Source organism: Schistocerca cancellata, chromosome 4 (assembly GCF_023864275.1).
Source record: "Schistocerca cancellata isolate TAMUIC-IGC-003103 chromosome 4, iqSchCanc2.1, whole genome shotgun sequence".
Lineage (NCBI taxonomy): Eukaryota > Metazoa > Arthropoda > Insecta > Orthoptera > Acrididae > Schistocerca > Schistocerca cancellata.
In genome coordinates this window covers 80,536,883-80,558,892 of record NC_064629.1, presented here as the reverse complement: position 1 = coordinate 80,558,892, position 22,010 = coordinate 80,536,883, and the positions used below count along the sequence as shown (strand labels likewise).

Genomic DNA, 22,010 nt, shown 5'->3' with positions numbered 1-22,010 from the left:
GGGCCAATAGCAGGCGAACTGACGCTTTAAGCTGGTCTTTGAAGCATGCTCGGACAGCTCAAGTCACAGCTGAAATTTGGACTATTAATACTGTATATGATTTAATGGCACCAATACATATGAGCAGCAACTGACTTCTTAAATGTGTTGAGACATAGTGGTAACAGTTGTACTTAAAAAGAAACCCTGTAAGTTGAGAAGTTACATCACAGATGTTAGGGGAACATTCCCTCAAAAATGGTCTGCGTTGTAAATTTTATTACTCAAATAATTAACTGATTTTTCTTGTGGCCCAAACCAGCTACATTTTTCAAAAGATAAATTGGTTACAATGGAATAAAAACTGTACAATATCTTACCACACGTGGAACAAAAGTACATGGAAGCCTTGTCTCTCTTGTCACAGTTGGCACAAGGTGGATTTTCTGCATTGGAGAGCTCTATGAGCTGAGTCATAAGGTAATCAGGTGGAGGAAGCGTTGTCCCTTCTTTTAAGACCGTTTGTTGCCTGAAACAAGAAAATTTATTTTGAGAATAATTTAACTTCCCTTACATTTAAAATTTCTCACGAGCTCGCTTAGAAAGTTCGATACATGAGAGAAAAATTCTAAGCCGCAATGAAAATACTTTTACAGGATATAATAATATAAAATTTTGTTAGCTGAGACGATTATTCACTTCATTCGTACACAAGGAAAACATGCTGTACACCAAGAGGACAAAGAATTTTTTTTCATTTTCACTGCTCCTCGTAATGATAACATGTGTAGGTGAAAGTAGTCCCTTACTCAGGGAATGACACCATGTTAACGAAGTAGGAATCCTGCCTTGCTGTTGTAGGAAAGGTCCTAGTGAAGGTGGTTTGCCATTGATTTCCTCTGACCTGTCCTGAAGTGACAAGTGTGTATCTGTGTCCTGTGATGAGTGCTTGTACTATGCAGTGTTGGGCTTGTGTTGTGCAAAAATGGAAGGGAAGACAGTGCCGGCACATGTCCACTCTTCTCGAATAGCACAAAGAGAGTGAGGGTCTATGTACTTCATGGACCAATGATTTATGACCCCTCCCCACCTGTGGCTTCTACATCTAGATCTACATTTATACTCCGTAAGCCACCCAACGGTGTGTGGTGGAGAGCACTTTACGTGCCACTGTCATTACCCTCCCCCCCCCTTTCCTATTCCAGTCGCGTATGGTTCGCGGGAAGAATGACTGCCGGAAAGCCCTCCGTACGCGCTCGAATCTCTCTAATTTTACATTCGTGATCTCCTCGGGAGGTATAAGTAGGGGGAAGCAATATATTCGATACCTGATACGGAAACGCACCCTCTCGAAACCTGGACAGCAAGCTACACCGCGATGCAGAGCACCTCTCTTGCAGAGTCTGCCACTTGAGTTTGCTAAACATCTCCGTAACGCTTATCACACTTACCAAATAACTCTGTGAAATTATCCTTGCAAGGTCACTTCCCCCTCCCCTTGCCCTGTAGCTGTTGGTCAACTGCCTTACATATAAATGGCAGGCTGTTATGTTTTAATGGTCACTTCCCGTCCCCATTCCCGTCTCCCTGTAGCTCTACTGCCTTACATACGAGGGCTGTTCAGAAAGTAAGCTCCGATTGATCGCGAAATGGGAACCACAGTGAAAATTAGAAATGTTTTATTTTTAACAGTTAGCTACACCATCCACCTACTTCTCTACGTAGTTGCCGTTCTGACTAAGACATTTGTCGTAGCATTGTACCAACTTTCCAATACCCTCATCATAAAAGACAGCCGCCAGTGCTTTCCGCCAATTCTCTACGCTGGCCTACAGCTCGTTTTCTGTGCCAAAATGTTGTATTCATAGCCAGCGGTTCATGTGAGCAAAAATGAAACGCAGGGGGAGTCAATTACGGGCTGTATTGTGGGTAGTCAAACATTTCCAATTGAAAACGATGCAGGAGCATCTTCATTGCCCCTTCAGAATGCGGCTGAGAATATTGCCTTGTAGAAGAAACTGCACGACAGTTATGTAATGTTGGCTGTATAGCTTCAGGCGAAATTTCTCACCAGGTCCTCGTACTTGGCGGGAGACACTATTCTCTAGACAACTTTACGCGATCACTGTGAGCTCAGAAATGAGAGGAGTGACGTGATGCTATCTAGGGTCATACTAGAGACACTGCCCAACACATCTGTGCAAAGCTTTATCGGATTATCATAGTCGTTTCCATTTCGCGATCAATCGGAGCTTACTTTCTGAACAGCCCTCGTATAAATGACAGGCTCCCCCCCCCCCCCCCCCCCCAGGCCACTAGGGCTGTTATCCAGTGTTCATATATGATCTAATATATTACCCAGTTAGGACTACCCATTTCCATGTTGCTATAACTTATTATCCTTATCACTGGTATTTATTACCCAGTTAGGATAATTTATGACTGTAGATAGCTGACACTATGAAATCACAATCAAAAGTTGCTGTTTGACATAAGCCTGTCACTATACCACCACAGTGGAAATAGCCCAGTGTAAAAATGGTGGGAAAATTAAAAATCCAATTGAGATAGCTTGCATATTGCATGGTCTATTTATTTAAAACACTTAAAAACGTTTCTGGGTCTCTCCACGTTATAAAAGCGCGCTGCAACTCTCACAGTGCATCACAGGTGCAGTACTAGATATGAAATTACATGAATTTCAAGAAAATTCAAGATAGTTTCTTTGTTAAAACAATTACTGTGTTTTAGTGCATTATTTAAACATTATAGTCTTGAGCATTATTGAATATGAATCAGGAACTTTTTATTCACATCAAAACATAACCCCTGTAAGTAGCCCATCAATCATTTGTGCTTGTAGCAGACAAAGTTACCAGTACTAGTAGAGGTGTAGGGATGCTTAATTAATGTTTTAAAACATTAAGCAAGTGTTCACACACTTCGAATACATCATTATAGTGTTCAGAGATGCTAGTAGTTGTGAGCTGTTGCACGCCTCTAACCCCCAGTTGCATGAGGGGCAGACACCCTCGAGTCAGCACACTGCCTGATCTAGATGGTGTATGCAGCTCTTTTTCCTCTATGCCTCATGCACCCCGAGTTTTTGATCGAATAAATATAGGGGTCTGCATCAAAAACCCAGACAGAGACGTTGAATAATACATATCAGACATGTAGCCATTATAGTGTCTAGACATTATGCCCTCCATACATCTGGTGGTCATATGTTCTAGACATTCAAGGCTGGCATTATAACCTCCAGATGGTTGGGGGTCATAAGGTCTAGACCAGGGGTTCCCAACAAAATTTTTTCGAGGACCCCCTCATCGAGCATGACTGGTACCTTGTCATATCACAGTATTAAGTACCTAAAAAAAGCCAAATTAAGACTCTTTTTATACGTTTTCTATTTTTGGTACTTAGAAAAAACATTGACATATTCATTATTGAAATAATATATTGAGCTTAAAACTTTTTCAATTTAGCCATCATAGTTATTGTTAAAGTTTTAATTATTGCTAAAAATCTTTGTCTTCAAATGTGGGTGTTTAGTATAACAAACTCCTTAAAAAAATAAAAATTGAGTATGAACTGAAAATGACAGGAAAAAATTAAAACTGACTGTATTGGTCTTTCAAGTGTACTACACTTGAGATTGCATTGAACAGACGTGTGAAAAATAAGAAAACACTAATTTCATACAAGGTGTTATTTATTTGATAAAATACAACTACAACAGAGTACTCCATCAGTATACAGTTAGTTTTAATTTTCCAGTTCTTAATGAGATGAGTTCAATCTGACCTTTGAGACCATTATTTCATAAATATTAGGTTCCAAACTTGAAACTTTCACTCTGAAATCCGACCGCATGTTGAGCCGACTCCTATATTTCTTTTTCATGAAACACATGGAAGAAAATGCTTGCTCACACCGGTATGTGGTTGCAAATGGAAGGATCTTTTTCATTGGCCTATCTCCAAGTTTCTTGTAGTCCTTGCGTGCTGATGCCCAGAAATCTGTAATTCTTTCACCGATGAAAATGTTTATCATCGTACCACAGCTGGACAGATCCTCAAGTTGATCTTGCTCTTCTTCAGTGAGGCCTTGGATTCTGTCTATTTCTTCATAGCTGAAGGGATTTCGAATCCATCTGTCGTCAGGGTCGGGTTCAGGGAAATACTCTCTAAAAGTGGTGGCTAGGCTGCGTAGATGCTCGGCTACATTGATCTTGATCTGGTCTGGCAAACTCTCCTCTGATGACTCCAAGAATTGTTTTAAAGTAGAAAAGTTAGTTAGTGACTCGTTTTCTATCCTTGACGGCCAGATCTGACACTTTTTGACCATAGCACTAATCTTATCCTCAACTTTGAACATGTCTACATTTTTTTCCGTGTAAACTCAAGTTTAACACATTCAAGTGTTCAAACACATCAGCTGAGTACGCAACTGAGCAAAGCCAAGAGAAGTTAGTGAGAAAATCCCGTACTTTGTGTCAAGAAAGAAGACACGAACCTCGCCTCTGAGTTCAAAAAATCTTGACAAGATCCTACCTCGAGAAATCCATCTTAGCCGGCCAGAGTGGCGGAGCGGTTCTAGGCGCTACAGTCTGGAACCGCGCGACCGCTACGGTCGCAGGTTCGAATCCTGCCTCGGGCATGGATGTGTGTGATGTCTTTAGATTAGTTAGGTTTAAGTAGTTCTAAGTTCTAGGGGACTGATGAGCAAAGAAGTTAAGTCCCATAGTGCTCAGAGCCATTTGAACCATTTTTGAAATCCATCTTACTTCCGTATGAATAAGAAGTTGCTCATGCTCACTGCCGATCTTTTTACACTCTAGGAAGACTCTAGACACAGAAGTTAGCATCCGCAAAAGCTCTGCTCATGCAGGAAGCGACCAAAACAAAAAATCTGTTATCATACAAAATATATTCAATATATTTTTTATTCTAATAGTGTTGTGACTTGGCAAGACAGCCAAGCCACTATGATTGGTAGCCGAACGCACGCGTTAAGCTCACGCAGGCTGGCGTGAGGTCTGGAACATTTAAGGAAGTTAGACTTTAGCAAAAAAGGTCGTAACTGTTGGAATACTTAACTTTAATCCATAATTGGTGAACATCGGTCTGATAGTACATGCATCACAAGATAAATAGCAAATGATAATGGCGCCTTGCTATGTCGTAGCAAATGACGTAGCTGAAGGCTATGCTAACTATCGTCTCGGCAAATGAGAGCGTAATTTGTCAGTGAACCATCGCTAGCAAAGTCGGCTGTACAACTGGGGCGAGTGCTAGGAAGTCTCTCTAGACCTGCCGTGTGGCGGCGCTCGGTCTGCAATCACTGACAGTGGCGACACGTGGGTCCGACGTATACTAACGGACCGCGGCCGATTTATGGGCTACCACCTAGCAAGTGTGGTGTCTGGCGGTGACACCACAAATAGCATCTTGCGGACCCCTCTGGCACAGCTCGCTGACCCCTGGGGGTCCGCGGACCACCTGTTGGGAACCACTGGTCTAGATATTTAAGGCCCACAGGCAGAGGTACCCACATCCTCCCCACTCCCTTCCCCCTAGATCTCTTCTGCTATTGGCTGAAGAAGCTCTAGCTGTTATCCTGTTGGTCAGATCCATGAGATTTGGCCCCACCCACAAGACAGATGGGCAAATGCCCTCCCTTCCTTCTCCTCTCTACCCCTCAGTGACTATACATAGGACATAGATGCACCAGTTGAATTTACTTCAGTATTAATCTGTATCTGCTACGATACATACATGTGATCATTGCTCTGGGGGATGGGGTAATAAGGGCACAGATGTCTCCATCTGGGTGAGGAAATTGCTAGTAAGTATCTAAACATTCTGTGTACTTCTGTGTTTGTTTATTTATAGAGTTGATCTAATGAATTTTTGATGTTACAGTTGACAGCATACTGTCTCCACCAATAGGTGACAATACACCTATCTTCCTGTTAGAAATTAAGAGTGCTTTGGAATCAGTTGCAAGAATGTAGGTTTCAATGATTGAATGCACACATGGGTACACACTAGTCAAGTGGGAATCCTTTGTCTGTGCTTTTGTTTTAGCTCCACGCTTAAGTGGGCAGTGAGCTGGAACACCATCATGTAGTAGCGACATTACTCTTCTACCACCAAAGGCACGTCTTCCGACAGGGGATCATAGGTCACCTGTAGGAAAAACACGTATGCCTCCCATGTGAGGTGCTGTGTAAGGATGACAAGTCAAATGAGGCGTCGCAGATAATCCCCACCGACACACTGAGGCTGAATTGGTGGTGGTAGTTGGCTTCCACTGTACCATCGGCATTCTCCATAACCCACAGGTGGGTGCTATGAAGGTCGACAATAGCGCCCCTCGTAATGGGGTCTCATCCGCGAGTAGGATGGAAGACAGAAATCCCAGCACTTCTGTGCAACGGAACCAGCGACAAAACTGTCGCTGTGGAGGCGATTCCGTAGGTAATGAGGCATGACCACATTGTACGTGAAACAGATAGTGGTATAGTCGAGGAGCATATTTCTCACAGTCGTTTGGCTTACACTGTCCTGGCGGGTCACCTGCATCATGGAGATGAAGGGGTCACGGTCAATGATCCTTTATCTCCATCTTCAAGTGGATGTACTATAACGCTATTTTTCGTGCAATCCCCCTTACACCAAACAAGAACATAAGCTCATACGATTCTCATGTGTAACATATTATAATTATTATCGACGACCAGCAAGTAGTACAGCAATACAATAGAAACCAGTTTTCATACGAAAATTGTATCTGTGATGATCATCGACTTTTTGAGGTTTTTTTGTAATTGTCCTTCTCTTTCCAGATGCCGAATAGAGTAAACGTAATTGTTATGCAGTTTGTTGCTATTTGAAATAATGACCATTGTGTGAGATAAAACTTTTTATTTAGGTCTCGATTACAATGAGGTGACAAAAGTCATGGGATACATCTTAATATCATGACCAACTTTCTTTCGCCGAGTATAGTGCAGCACAGCAGCTCGACATGGCAGGCACTCAACAAGTCGTTTGAAGTCCTTTGCAGGAATATTGAGGCAAGCTGCCACTACAGCCATTCATAATCGAGAAAGTGTTGGCAGTGTAGAATTGTGCGCACAAACTGACCTCTAGATAGCGCCTCAAATGTTCGATGGGATTCATGTCGGATGATCTGACTGGCCCAATCATTCGCTCGAACTGTCCAGAATGTTCTTAAAACCAATAGTGACGAACTGTGGCCTGGTGATGTGCCACATTGTCATCTATAAAAATTCCATCGTTGTTTGGGAACGAACAGTCTCCAAGTAGCCAAACATAACCATTTCCAGTCAATGGTCTGTTCAGTTGCACCAGAGGACACAGTCCATTCCGTGTAAACACAGCTCACTCCATTACGGATCCGCCGCCAGCTTGCACAGTGCCTTGTTGACAACTTGGGTCCACGGCTTCATGGGGTCTTCGCCACACTCGAACAGTACCATCAGCTCTCAGCACTGAAATCGGGAATCATCCAACCAGGCCACGGTCCTTCAGTCGTCTAGGGGCTTTCAGATATGGTCACGAGCCCAAGAAAGACGCTGCAGGCGATGTGCTGTAAGCAAAGGTCTGCTACCATAGCCCATTAACGTCAAATTTCGCTGCACTGTCGTAAAAGATACGTTCGTCGCACGTCCCACATAGATTTCTGCTGTTATTTACCGCAGTGTCGCTTATCTGTTAACAGTGACAACTCTACGCAAACGCAGCAGCCATAATCAAGCCAGAAATCTTTTCACATGAATCACCTGAGTACAAATGACATCTCCGCCAATGTACTGTCCTTTTATACCTTGTGTACGCGTTACTACTGCCATCTGTATATTTGCTTATAGCTATCCCATGACTTTTGTCACTTCAATGTACACCAACATTCCGTTCCTGATTAATAGAACACGAAAATATAATATTCGGCTGTTCAAACTGAGTTGGAGACGATAAGTTTGATGAAATAACCGCCAGGCGACTTCAGCGCTTTGTCGTTAAATATTCTGTTGCTTAAATGAACCTGAATTTTCTAACGAAGTACAATAACCTCGTTTGCAAAGTATTTTACATGTCTGTGGTAATATTAGCTAACTTACACGGTTAAGCGTCATTGAGTGAACTGCCGACCAACTTTGGGTTGTACTATCTGGAACTGATAAAATTTAACAAAGGAGAATAACTTAACAGGAAACATTAAAAGTAAAATCCCATATTTGAATGATTCCTCCATTCTGTTAAGCAAAGAAAGTCAGCTCCATAGAATTCTTGAAGTGTTTCTTTTCGATAATTATTTTAAATTTCATAACTATGTTAAGAACTAATTAAAGCACGAAAGGAAGATTTCATTATCTCTCGTGGAACGCATTTCTAGCCATAATCCATATGAGGTCTCTTGATTCTTATACTCTCGGGAATGGTTTCATGCAGTTTGTCCCCATTTAGAAAACCCTGTATGTACCATCTCCGCGTACCGGTCATTCAGTACCGACCAGTCATACCCTGCCAGTGGCGCCATACGGAGGCGATATGGAGGGCCATGGAGTCACCACACTTCTCCCACAGACATCTTCAACTTCCCAGATTAGGTTTTCAATGCTTTGCGTAAATCACATCAGCTGAATGTGATGGTTGTTCCTTAAATAGACCACAGGCGATTTTTTTCCCGTTTGGATGCTACTGACGAGGTGAATACGTCAAGTGCCATAACCCGATTTTACAAAAACTTCGCTCAGTGGAAGAGGTGTCAAAATAAGGGAACGCGTGTCTCAGCTTATCCGTAGATATTCGACCGTTTCTGAGAAATCGATGGCCAATGTGTTCGAGATACTTTAACTGCCTCTCAGCGAGTAAATAGTTCAACCGGAGCAGTGGACGGTGACTAGTGTCGCAGCTTCACGTTTTTGCGCCCCGTGTTCGAAACCAGATTATTATTTATATTTTATTTTCGTTTTTTATTTTTCTATCCATGTTCGTAGAATGTTACTACACGAATGTTTTCCAATGTAGATCGAAATAATGTTGTCTTTACGCGTCTACTAACTGCATGTCTAGTGAATGAATTAAAAAATAAAAATAAACGGGTGGAAATTTTTTTGAAATTGTTTTGAAATTCCTATAGTTTATCTCGACTTAATCAACTGCAATCGCCAATTTTCGAAAAAGTGATGTGTTATGCGTGGTTTGCCGCAAAATTATTGCCAGTGCCTGAAGTCTTCAGCAATTTTAACGACGTTTCTTTCCCCGAGTGAAATTCTCTTTGGCAAACTGGCTTTGACACGAAGCTCGTGACATTCGGGATTTCTGTTTCGAATGCTTCTACGAACTGTATCATCCAAGGGAATGCACAGGATCTTCCTGAAGAATAAACTTAAGAATAAAATATAAGAATATGAGAATTTAAGAAGATTCTAACACCTGAAAATATCATAAACATATATATTACACTTTTTGTGAAACCTAGTTGTAATTTTACAATTAATATAACGACCTTGTATCCCATAACTTGATAGGAAACAATCAGGTAGTAACCTATGGATATGGGAACATATATCAAAAAAATAAAACACGGGACGCAAAAGCGAGAAGCCGCGACACTAGCCAAATGCCACCAGATGGGCGAAAAGGCATCTAAATTGCATTGGAAACTTTGACGCTTGTTTGCTCAAAAACGGTCGAGTGTTCGCTTAAAAAAATGGCTCTGAGCACTATGAGACTTAACATCTGAGGTCATCAGTCCCCTAGAACTTAGAACTACTTAAACCTAACTAACCTAAGGACATCACAAACATCTATGCCCGGGGCAGGATTCGAACGTGCGACCGTATCAGTCGCGCGGTTCCGGACTGAAGTGCCTCGAACAGCTCGGTCACAGAGGCCGGCAGTGTTCCCTTATTTTGGCTTTCCTTCCACTGAGCGAAGCTTATGGGAAATTGGTTTACGGCACTTGCCGTGTTCTCCTCGTGAGCATGTGTTGCCTCTAAAAAGATAGCCCCGTCACTCGGAAGAAAAACTCTACGTGCCTACCTTGCAAATACTGAAGACAGAGGTGGGACATCAGAGAATAGTGATGGCAGTACATCATATCCCTCACACCCAATATGACAACGAATACGACAGAAAAAAGAAAACTGCGTCCCTCCGTAAGTACCAAGACGGCTCGAACCAAGCAAAGATATTCTCCGATATGGAGTGAGTTGGTATCAGTTCTGAGGCCCTACATGTACACTGCAAATGAGCATAAGATTCAATGGCCAGATAAACTACTTGGCCCTCCCTAGACCTGAGCATATCTTGGCTACGCTAAAATATGTCACAGTTTCCAGATGGCCGTCATACTGTAACGTGCCGTTCATCCAGTGTTTTCCCTGATCAGGCATAAGGTGCATTCGCTGCACAAGTGCTATATCAACTGAAGTCTGGGCAAAATTAACTGAGTTCGGCTAGCAAAATATTCCAGGAAAAATGTGAGTGGGTTATTTCTTTCCCTTATAAATAAATTCCTGACAGTACTTTGATAATATCAGTGTCTTAGATTTAGCATACGTTTCCTAACGCAAGGGCACTTTTGCAAAATTCATGTGAACATTTGCAGTATAATCAAGAATTTGCAGTTACTGTATTTACGTCACTAGGTCAAAAAAAAAATCAGAAGCTCATGACATGAATAAATACACTGTGCCAAAAATAATATGACTGTTACAAGATTTAGGGATAACCGGAACTTACCACGAATGGGACAATCGACAGAGTCTTAGGTATTGTTTTCGTGGAATCGTCTATGTACCGAATATCCATATGACTTTCAGCTATTATTTATTGCAATGAAAGTGCTGTTTTTTATTTTGATGTTTATCTCATGCACGTAAAATCGATATGCATTCTTCTCAGCTGTCTTTAATAGTCTATTCTGCTATCGCGTTTTTATCAGGAAGCAAGAAACATTTGCTCATATCGGGAAACAAAAAAGTGTTACTGCAAGGTATTCTACAACGAAAGAGACAGATTTCCTTCCTCTCAATGGAAGCAGCATTTTAAATTTTTATGTCTATTGCATCAGAAGCAGTAACACATCGAACCAGGATGATTCATTTTGATACAGGATAATTCTCAGTCAAAAATATGTATTTCTGTGTGTTGTTTAGTTTTGAAATCTTTAAGATTGATGTGTGAACGAAACAGAGTAAGCAGTAAACAAATGAAATGAATGACGAGCTAAGGGATTTTGTCCGTCGATTCTAAATTTCTTTTGATGAAATTGGTATCATAACAAATCACTTCTTAATTCTGCTGTACAAAAAAAATTAATGAAAAAACCAACAGAGAGACATTTCTTAAGAGGGAACTTCAGAAAGTTACAAATTATTATAGCAGGCCAAGTAACTTTTATTGAACGCTGAAATGCACTTCAACGTGGCACAGATACGTGACACCGTTTTTCAACAATCTCCAAGTCTCTGTAAGCAACGACTGGAATGCCTTAACAATCGTTCAGTTACTCGACAGTAGAAATCCGCTCCTTGGTCATTAAGCCATTCGAGAACAGCTGTGAGTACGTCCTCATCGTTGGAAAACCTCTTTCCCCATATGTTCTTTCAACTTGGCAAATAGACGGAATCCCATGGTGCAAGATCTTATGGTTCAAATGGCTCTGAGCACTATGGGACTTTACATCTCAGGTCATCAGTCCCCTCGAACTTACAACTACTTAGACGTAACTAACCTAAGGACATCACACACATCCATGCCCCAGACAGGAATCGAACCTGCGACCGTAGAGGTCGCGCGGTTCCAGACTGAAGCGCCTAGAACCGCTCGACCACTCCGGCCGGCTGCAAGATCTTAACTCCCCGATCATCACCATCCATGCCTGCGGGGCTCTTGGCCCCGTTGTTCGCACAATTTCACTATGGCTAGATGTAGCAGTCCATATATCTCCAGAATTTCACCGTGAATCTGTGTAAAATTTAGATGTTTTGCCTACAGTAATCGTAATATCATGCGTATTTCAACTTCTAAGTACGTTTACAGTTACCACACCATTTCACTCTGGAACTATGATACACCTGTTACTGCAGCAGATGTGGGTCTGCAGGAAACCCGGAACATGTGGTCCTGGCGTGGAACAGCATGTGTAATTTATTTTCATAAGTCTCTCGTATCTTTAAACTGTGTTCGAGGACTACAAGGGTAAAACATGTCATATTAATTCCCCCTATACTTCTCAATGTAGTAAAAAGTTCCAATAAGTCTTAGTAACGGCCAATTCATTTGCGAGCTTCATTCTCAGTAAGCTGACATTATTAGCGGATTTAACGGTAAGCATTTTGACAACAATTTTTACTAAATCTACAGAGCAAGAACCAACTCGTTTTGCCAACTTATTTATCAAGGAAAATACAATAGACCAACAGTAGCATACTCTTCAAAACCAACAAAACAATAAGGATTCCTTCTGCGGATCAAGTAAATAACAACTAATTCCTACAATTAGAGTTCCCTTCGACCCTATACCGGTACAACTGTTCGACGTCGAAGTCGGCTGTTAGCAACTGGTAGATAGCGTAACTCGAGGAAAGCGACGTACCCCAATCGTTGCGGAAGAGAGGATGGTTGAGGTAGCATACCGCTGGACCGGCTGCTCTTCTCCGCACTCGGCGAGTTGAGAACTGCCCGCTGAATGGCTGGCCACCGGCTTATCTAGCCCCGGGCGGAAGGATATTTCCGGGACTATTTGCACACACATGATCGCCAGGAGATAGTTCGTTGATCGTCGCGCCCTCTTCCTCTGATGCTGGTTGATGCCCTCTTATGGATATTGGACGCACCTACGTGTTTGTTGTCAACTGTGATACTTGTTTGTAAACACTCTCGGGTCAGCCAAACTTCGGGGTGGAGTCGGCAACCCGCAACGCTGGTCTGTCTGCTGTGTTGCCGCTACAGTAGGCGGCTGTGGTGACTGCAGCAATTTTCGTGCAGTTATTGTTATTATATTCTGTTAAGGCTACATATGTAACTGCTCACGACAGATGTCGTTTCTAATAACAAAGGAATAACTAATACATAGTAACTAAGTTGCAGCTCTGGTATACAAGATATCCTGGACAGCGATTGTCACAGCTGCTTTTCAAGTACAAGCTGCATGTTTGCCCCAAAGAGACAGTCCATTGGTTGGATCATTAGCATAATACAATAGTACACGAATAAGATATTTGAAACGAAACTTTCTGGCGTCTGCTTCAGGTTGCAACAACTTGAGATATTCCCTCGTTTTGTATACTCTAACTAATGATTAATTTCCTTAAATGTGACAGAACCTATGCTTAATAATTATTTCAGAGCAGCTCAGCACATCTCTCTCTCTCTCTCTCTCTCTCTCTCTCTCTCTCTCTCTCCCTCTCTCTCTCTCTCTCTCTCCCTCTCTCTCTCTCTCTCTCTCTCTCTCCCTCTCTCTCTCTCTCTCTCCCCCCCTCTCTCTCTCTCTCTCATTCTCTCTTTCTTTCTCGTTCGTGTATGTGGGTGTGCTGGCAGATCCCTTTTCTCGGTACAGACCTCATAACTTCTTGTCCTCGACCTCTAGTAATGCTAACTGTCTAGACACAAACTCACTCAATATCCAACGTTAAACATTAGGTTAACTTTATCACAATTGCTGATGGCAAAATTGTCTGTATGCACAAGGAAAGAAAAATCTAATAAACCCTATGGAAGAAGTTTCATTTCTTGACACAAGCGTCTGTCACACTAGCGAGGCTGCTATGAAGCAGTAGTTGACATACTTGAGAAAAGAATTTTCTGCATCTGACGTCAATGTAGCCCCGACCTCCCCACCACACTTTTTCAGTGTACTCTGTATTGATGTAAGTAGTCCAAATACCAATCTGAAATACTCAAAGATGATAACTTGGTATTCCCATAAAGATCTATAAAATGAATTTTATTAAGGATGGCAACAAGTGTTACTAGAATTAGATGCCAAGTATTAATAATCTAGTTGTGTATTCAGAGTATATATGATGTATCTTATCATCTGTTCTAATAATCTCATGTAGTACAGTTAGCATCGAGTCTTCTAACCTGTACACTCGACAGCACAAAAACGGGCCACCCCCAGAATTCCAATGTTTAGACTGCACCTGACTGTATGCAACTAACATAACATAGCTGTGTCGCAGGTTCTCTAAACCCTCTGCAATACAATTGTTCGACTGTACACATTGGATACCACAAGAGACTACTAGAGAACACTGCTCTCCATGGCAGTCTGTCCAGAAGTAAACCAATACTTGTTCAATGACATGACCAGTTGATGTACGTGATATGAATTTGAAGCCATAGTTAACCAAGTAAAGCTAGCGTGTCTGATCGAGAATCGACTAGGCATAAAGAGACGTAAAATATCGAAGTTTTCAGCAGTCTCAGTTTATAAGGCTGAACGTCCGAACCTAGAAATAAGTGACGGTACATTTAGCACTGCACTGGGAATCCCGTGAAGCTTATATTGGTCCTGAGAAGTAAGCACGAAAGCTACGTAATAAAGTGCAATGTACAAGTGTGAAACGCCATGAACTTCAGTTGTGGTGATGAATGGGAAATAGAACCCAGTACCTATATCAATTGTTAACTAAGCGCAATCAGATGTCAGATATTAAATTTGTTCACCAATAGCGTGACACTGGAACCTGAGACGACGACACAAATGATTTTTTTCCTGGCAGGGATTCGCACAAGGCACCTTTTGCTATTGTATTATTGCTACAAATAGTCATGAAGTATTTATTGTTTCTTCACCAGTAGCGAGATGTGTATATGTTCAGCCAGAGATAACGCAACGGATAGTAGTGTGCTGTCTGGGACTCCAACCCCGCGCACATAATCGTTGTTGACCCCACACGAAGAGGTGTCAACTATCAAATTCCCTATCGCTAGTAGTTAGGATCGCGCCATTCGTAGAGAGCTGGAGGAAACAACGAAATAATGGGACAGTATCATCTCGAAGGGTTCGAATTCAGAGAAAAATTGGAATCGGAACTCGAATCCCAGTCCAGTGCCGATATTTTCAAAATCTCAAGGTCATTTTAAAAAAGAAATAAAGGTCCTTTAATCTTACATGACGATTAGTTTCTGAACTAAAAAAACGTTACTAGTGTAAGAAAGCTTACTAGAGACAGAGTTTCTGCAAGCAGCGACTTCCTCCTCTGACAGAAAAAACTAAGCCAACTCTGTTCCAGTCAATAGCGAATGGACACATTTAATGTTGATTTGTAACCATGGCACAGTTCTTTGCTTGGCATTGCTGGAGGTGAAGAGATTATGTTTGTGGCTGTTAAAAATTGGCACCCCAGCAGGAGTCGAACCCACACCTTAGGCATTACAAACTACCCTCAGTCCAACCAACCACCGGTTTTCACATGTGTTAGCATCATGTTTTTATCATAATGGGGTACGCAGCACACGGTGCGAGAAGTGTTGACTTCCACTTGAGCTGTTGAAAATAAGCAATTCGCAGTCTTGTAGTCAATGTCATGCAGTGCGAACACAAAGCCGTAATGTCAAACCCATCCTTTTCCTTTCCTTTTTAAGCCGTATTTCGCCTGTCTCCTAAGAGCATCAGTCTGACAGTTTCGTTCAGTTTCTAACCAACCAGTAATAAAAAAATCTTGCAAAACATGTATGTGAAAGGGCTCGTGGGTGTCTGTCATGGTAAGATCAATTTCAGCGCCATCAGTCAGCGTTCGCTTGATACAGACCGGCGTCCACCCAAGTGATTGCGATGCATCGGGCACAGAGTCTCTGATCTCCAGCGGACTTTCATGCCCTCAAATTAGCAAGTATAACATCATGTAACGTTGCGTATGATATATTACACACATAAAAAAACAGTTTTGCACCACCTCGGTTCCGAGAGTTCCGGAACCTGTGCAGAAAATTGTAATAGAGATCAACATAAACATCATTTCCGCCCTTTTTATTGCTCATTAAAACCACACATTGCATGTTGTACCACCATACAGCGAGACCTTCAGAGGTGGTGGTCCACATTTCTGTACTCACCGGTACCTCTAATACCCAGTAGCACCTTCTCTTGCATTGATGCATGCCTGTATTCGTCGTGGCATACTATCCATAAGTTCATCAAGGCACTGTTGGTCTAGATTATCCCACTCCTCAATGGCGATTAGGCGTAGATCCTTCAGAGTGGTTGGTGGGTCACGTCGTCCATAAACAGCCCTTTTCAATCCATCCAGGCATGTTCGATATGGTTCATGTCTGGAGAACATGCTGGCCACTCTATTAGTGCGATGTTGTTATCCTGAAGGAAGTCATTCAGAAGATGTGTACGATGGGGGCGCGAACTGTCGTCCATGAAGACGAATGCCTCGTCAATATGCTGCCGGTATGGTTGCACTATCGGTCGGAGAATGGCATTCACATATCGTACAGCCGTTACGGCGCCATCCATGACCACCAGCGGCGTACGTTGGCCCCACATAATGCCACCCCAAAACAGCAGGGAACCTCCAACTTGCTGCACTCGCTGGACAGTGTGTCTAAGGCGTTCAGCCTGGCCAGGTTGCCTCTAAACATGTCTCCGACGATTGTCTGGTTGAAGGCATATGCGACACTCATCGGTGAATGCTGGACCCATCTGTATAGCGCTGCATGGTGTTGTGGTTGCAAAGATGGACCTCGCCATGGACGTCGGGAGTGAAGTTGCGCCTCATTTACGCACAGTTTGAGTCGTAACTCGACGTCCTGTGGCTGCACGAAAAGCATTATTCAACATGGTGGCGTTGCTGTCAGGGTTCCTCCGACCCATAATCCGTAGGTAACGCTCATCTACTGCAGTGGTAGTCCTTGGGCGATCTAAGCGAGGCATGTCATCGACAGTTCCTGTCTCTCTGTATCTCCTCCATGTCCGAACAACATCGCTTTGGTTCACTCCGAGACACCTGGACACTTCCCTTCCTGGCACAAAGTAACAACGCGGACCCGATCGAACCGGGTACTGACCGTCTAGGCATGGTTGAACTACAGACAACACGAGCCGCGTACCTCCTTCCTGGTGGAATGACTGGAACTGATCGGCTGTCGGACCCCCTCCGTCTAATAGGCGCTGCACATGCATGGTTGCTAACATCTTTGGTCGGGTTTAGTGACATGTCTGACCAGTCAAAGGGACTGTGTCTTTGATACAATATCCACAGTCAACGTCTATTATCTGCGGGAGTTCCGGAACTGGGGTTAATTTTTTTTTTATGTGTGTACAATGTTTCAGCTTGCTCCATGGCGATTTGGTATGGCATGTTGCTTTAAGAGTATTTAACCGTGATCTTATTTTGTTCAAGTTTGTAGTATAGCTCGTACCATGACACGTGGTGTATTTCTCATTTTTGACGTTATGAGGAGGGTCGTTTATGTATTAGGAAACGGAATAAAGTCTAACATCTGTGACATTGTGTCCTGTTTGTGTTTAATGAAAGGGGGAAAGCAGTGGAGGCAGTTCGAAACACCTGTGCCCTGTATGGAATGAGTGCTATCGAGAAAAATCAACTTGTATCGTTTCAAGTACGATCGTTTTGAGATAAATTAATCATCACATGCAGGAAGACAAACAGGCATTGATGAAGGACGTTTCTGCGATGTATTACTATGGTCAATGACAGTGTATCCGATTACTGGCAAGTGTGGTGACCACTTAACCTTTGTGCGTCACTTGCTTTCAGAAGTCATATTGAGGTTAAAAGAAAGGAAGGAAGATTACGGTACAACGTCTCGTCGAAAAGGAGATTAGACGCAAAGCAGAATCTCGAACTGGGAAGGATGGGGAAGGAAATCGTCTGTACCCTTTCAAAGGATTGATCCTGGCACTTGCTGTAATAGATTTACCGTAAACCTAAATCATTGCGTCCTGATGGTGGTTTGAAGTACGTGTCGCTGACTTCACAAAGAGAAAATATTGGGTAAGCCACAAACATTGTCTCAATCGATGGCCTGTTGGGGTTGGGTTGTTTGGGGAAGAGACCAAACAGCGAGGTCATCGGTCTCATCGGATTAGGGAAGGACGGGGAAGGAAGTCGGCCGTGCCCTTTCAAAGGAACCATCCCGGCATTGGCCTGGAGCGATTTAGGGAAATCACGGAAAATCTAAATCAGGATGGCCGGACGCGGGATTGAACCGTCGTCCCCCCGAATGTGAGTCCAGTGTGCTAACCACTGCGCCAACTCGCTCGGTCGTTGGCCTGTATAAGTTCACAAAATATATTGTTATTGGTATACATCTGGTGGCACAAAGAAGGCGTTTTGCGTTATAGCGATGTGACCTTCACAGTTGACATTTGTTGCCAACAAGTGAGACGCCTCGCAGTCTAGAGTAACAAATGCGACCTGCAAGACAGCACCAAGGAGCTTGGTTGGCAAACACGCCTACCGCACACCTTCTAATTTGGCACCCGCATGTATTTACCTTTCTTGCCCCTTATCGATCAACGACCAAGGAATCTAGTTTTTATTTTCTTTTGTTTGTTTTGTTTTGGCGTTTGTGCTTTAAACCTGAGTTAGCTCAGAATCAGCAAGTCGCTTCATGCGTGGGATCGTAAAACTAGCTGTGCATAATCAGACGGTTCTCGATAACGAGGCGAAATATATTGTTGACAATAATTCTCTGTCATTCAAGAAAGTAACAAAACCATCACAGCGTCACCAGACATATTCCACTATGTTGTCATGACCTTTTCATCGTCGTAGCAGGACGATTATTTTTCTACAGGCAATGTCTTTCTAGAGTAGGCTAAAATTTAGAAGTGCATTTTGTACAACAACGATGCAGCGGCTTAATTACTTTTCTTGTGAATCATGAGGAGTATTCTAGTATTTATGGTGAGGAAGAAGAACGGAATGTTGCACAGACTACTGCAATACATACGAAAGAAAATAAACACAATCCACTGAGTTACAGATCCATTTCACTGACATCGACATGTAGCAGGACGTGTGAACAAATACTTTGTTCCAACATTATGAAATACCCCGAAATATATTACCGACTGACACTAAACCGGCACGGATTTGGAAAGAATCACTCTTGTGAGACACAACTGGCACTTAATTTGCACGACGTACTGCATACAGGAGCTTTCAAATGATTCCGTGTTTATAGAGTTCCATAAAGGATTTTGAAAGTATTCCTCATAAGCGGCTTCCAACCACAATGCTTTCCTAACGGACTTTCGTCTCAGTTGTGCGACTGTATTCCTGATTTCCTGTGTGGAATGTCACAGTTCGCAGTAACTGATGGGACGTTAACTAGTGAAACGGAAGTGATTAGTCTGATTCCGCAAGTAAATTGATTTAGACCTTCTGCTATATCTTATATGTATAAACTATTTAACAATCGTAACATTTTTGTTAGGTTTGTGGCAGGTAAAGCTGCCACCTAGGAACCTCCTCAGAAGAGCAAAGCGAATTGGAAAATGATGCAGAAAATATATCTTCACGGTGCAAAAAGTGACAATTGACCCTAAACAATAAAATGCATGAGGTTTTCCACATGAATGCCAAACAATTCAGACACATTTAAAGATTGTCGATTCAACTAAATATCTGGGAGCTACGATCACAATTAACGTAAATTGGAACTGTCAAATGGAAAATATTGTGGGGAAGGAAACCCACAGATCACGTTTGATTAGTAGAGTACGTAGAAGATGCAACATATCAGTTAAGGCGACCACCTGCAACACACTTATCCATCCTCTTCGTGAGTATTCCTACGCATTATGGGATCCCTAAAAAGTAGGACTGACGGACGACATCGAAAAAGTTCAAAGAAGGGCAGCTCGTTTTGTATTGTCACTAAATAGGGGAGATTTTGTCACCGATATTTTAAACGAGCTAGGATGGAAATCATAAAACCTAGGCGTTTTACATCGCAGCGAGGTTTTTTTCACTAAATTCCAATCGTCAACCCCCTCGGTGTATGCCACGATATTTTATTTGCCCCGACATACATAGGATTCGTGGCCATTGTGATAAGAGACATCAGTGCTTGCACGGTAAGGTTTAGCTGTTCGTTATTTCCACGCCCTTTTTGAGAGTGGAACGGTAGGGAAGTAATGGAACAGTGGTTCACAGAATCCCCTGCCAAGCACCTATGTGTGAATTGCAGAGCACGCAGATGTGGATACAGGTGTCATGGGAGGTGTAGCGGGAAGGACGGAGGGATATAGGAATGGATGGGAGTGCAGAAGTGCAAAATAAAAGTGTGAAAACTTGCAAACTATTCCTTACTTAGACGTATGCCACAGTGCGTTTTATCTTAGGACACAAAGAAAAGGAAGAAAATTTTTCAGAATAAAGAAAGGATTATAGGTAAGGGGATAGGAAAGAATACGGTTTCATAGGTTTCGAGAGGAATGATAGAGGACAGTAAAGAAAGCAGAAGTTGAACGACAACATATAGATTCAATGGAAACTGCTAGATTTGTTGTGGAAGGGCAATTGAGGTGATAATGTAAGAGAGGCGAAAAAGAATGAGAGAGAGAATGGAGGAGAAATTAACACTTCTTTTGTGCTGTTTTAGGGAGACAAAAACAACTAGGGCAATATGCGCCCATGTCAGAACTTTAGAACACAAGGACAAAGAGAGGAGTTAAAAACAACTTCACGTTAATCCAAACGACGGAAGAGAAGACAGCTAAAAACAGGGACGTGGAGAAAGGTCTATAAAATAGGTCATAGAGAAACGGAAGTCCTGAACTAAAAATTAAATATTCTTCGCCATATTGCTAAGACGGATAAAGGGTAAAACGCGCTCGACAACCATCGCGTCGTTCTCTAAAACGATCTATAACTCAGGCTTCAAATACAAACGAGAACGTAAGAGGTTAAAAAAAGGCCTTTTCGTCACTAAATGACGGACCGTCAAAGGTTGAGCGCAGTGAGTACAATGAGGTGGGGGAGCACCACTTAACAAATGGCGATGGTTAAAGAGACAGTCAGTGTTCGATGCACAACCTATCTCCTCCCGGCGAGAGGGCCGAGAGGAGGTCGTCCAAGCCGCTGGGAGCTTGTTTCCGTGAAGGGAGGACCAGTGCTGACGCCAAAGGGACACCACCTGCTGACAGACGGAGGGAATGTAAGAATTAGTGGGCTGAGGTACGAGGACTGCAGCCTTGGCAGCAGCGCCAGCAGCCTCGTTGCTTGCCAGACCGACGTGACTAGGAACTCACGTAAACATCACACTGGTTGCATCAAGAGTGAGCAAGTGACAGCTTTCCTGGACTCGTTGCACTAAGGGATGGACGGCGTACAGCACACAGAAGCTTTGAAGGGCACTGAGAGAGTCGGAGCAGGTGACGCAATCGAAAAGCCTGTCACCGGATGTACTGCGTGGCCTGATACACACGGGCTGCCGCACCAAGCCAAGGAGGTGAAGGGGAAAGTGGCAGGCAGTGCGAAGTTTAACTGCCGGAGCAAGAGCCGAAAACGAACTCCGACAGATAACAGAGAAGAGGGACGCGCCCCAGAAATTAACAATGAATAAGTGTAAGACGAAATCGTATGCATTACTTTTCAAGGACGGAGGGCGTATTAATAGATGGAAGGGAAGAGAGAGATGTTTTAGAAGTCACATAAAATACTTTTAAAATGTCCATCTAAACTGATTACTTTGTAAATATCTAGACAGAGTATAAACGAAATAAAAATAGAATATTTAACAAACTGTGTATTCAAAAGAAAGTCACTTCAATAAAAAAGGAAATTCGACGGAAAATTAACTCAAATTTTATTTTATCTGTTGCTTACTCATATTCCATTGATTCTCAGTGAGGAAAAATGAAGAATAAGACGACATAACAAAACGTTTTAAGGACCTTAATATTTTATCCAGAATTTCACATTATTCTGTAGTTCTATCATCCGTCCTGGCCTAGAATATACCGTATAAGCTGTCGGATATAACGGACTGAAGAAGCAACTT

At 42.6% G+C, this 22,010-nt stretch overlaps 1 protein-coding gene across 2 annotated transcripts in view; it reads right to left on the bottom strand.

Moving 5' to 3' along the window:
• The window catches only part of LOC126183774 (uncharacterized), a 485,018-nt gene that overhangs the window by 349,598 nt on the left and 113,410 nt on the right, over nt 1-22,010 (bottom strand). For both annotated transcript variants that reach the window (XM_049926010.1, XM_049926009.1), the window contains one exon: nt 360-508. In XM_049926010.1, coding sequence (XP_049781967.1) covers nt 360-508 — 149 coding nt within the window. The remainder of the gene's footprint in view (nt 1-359; nt 509-22,010) is intronic.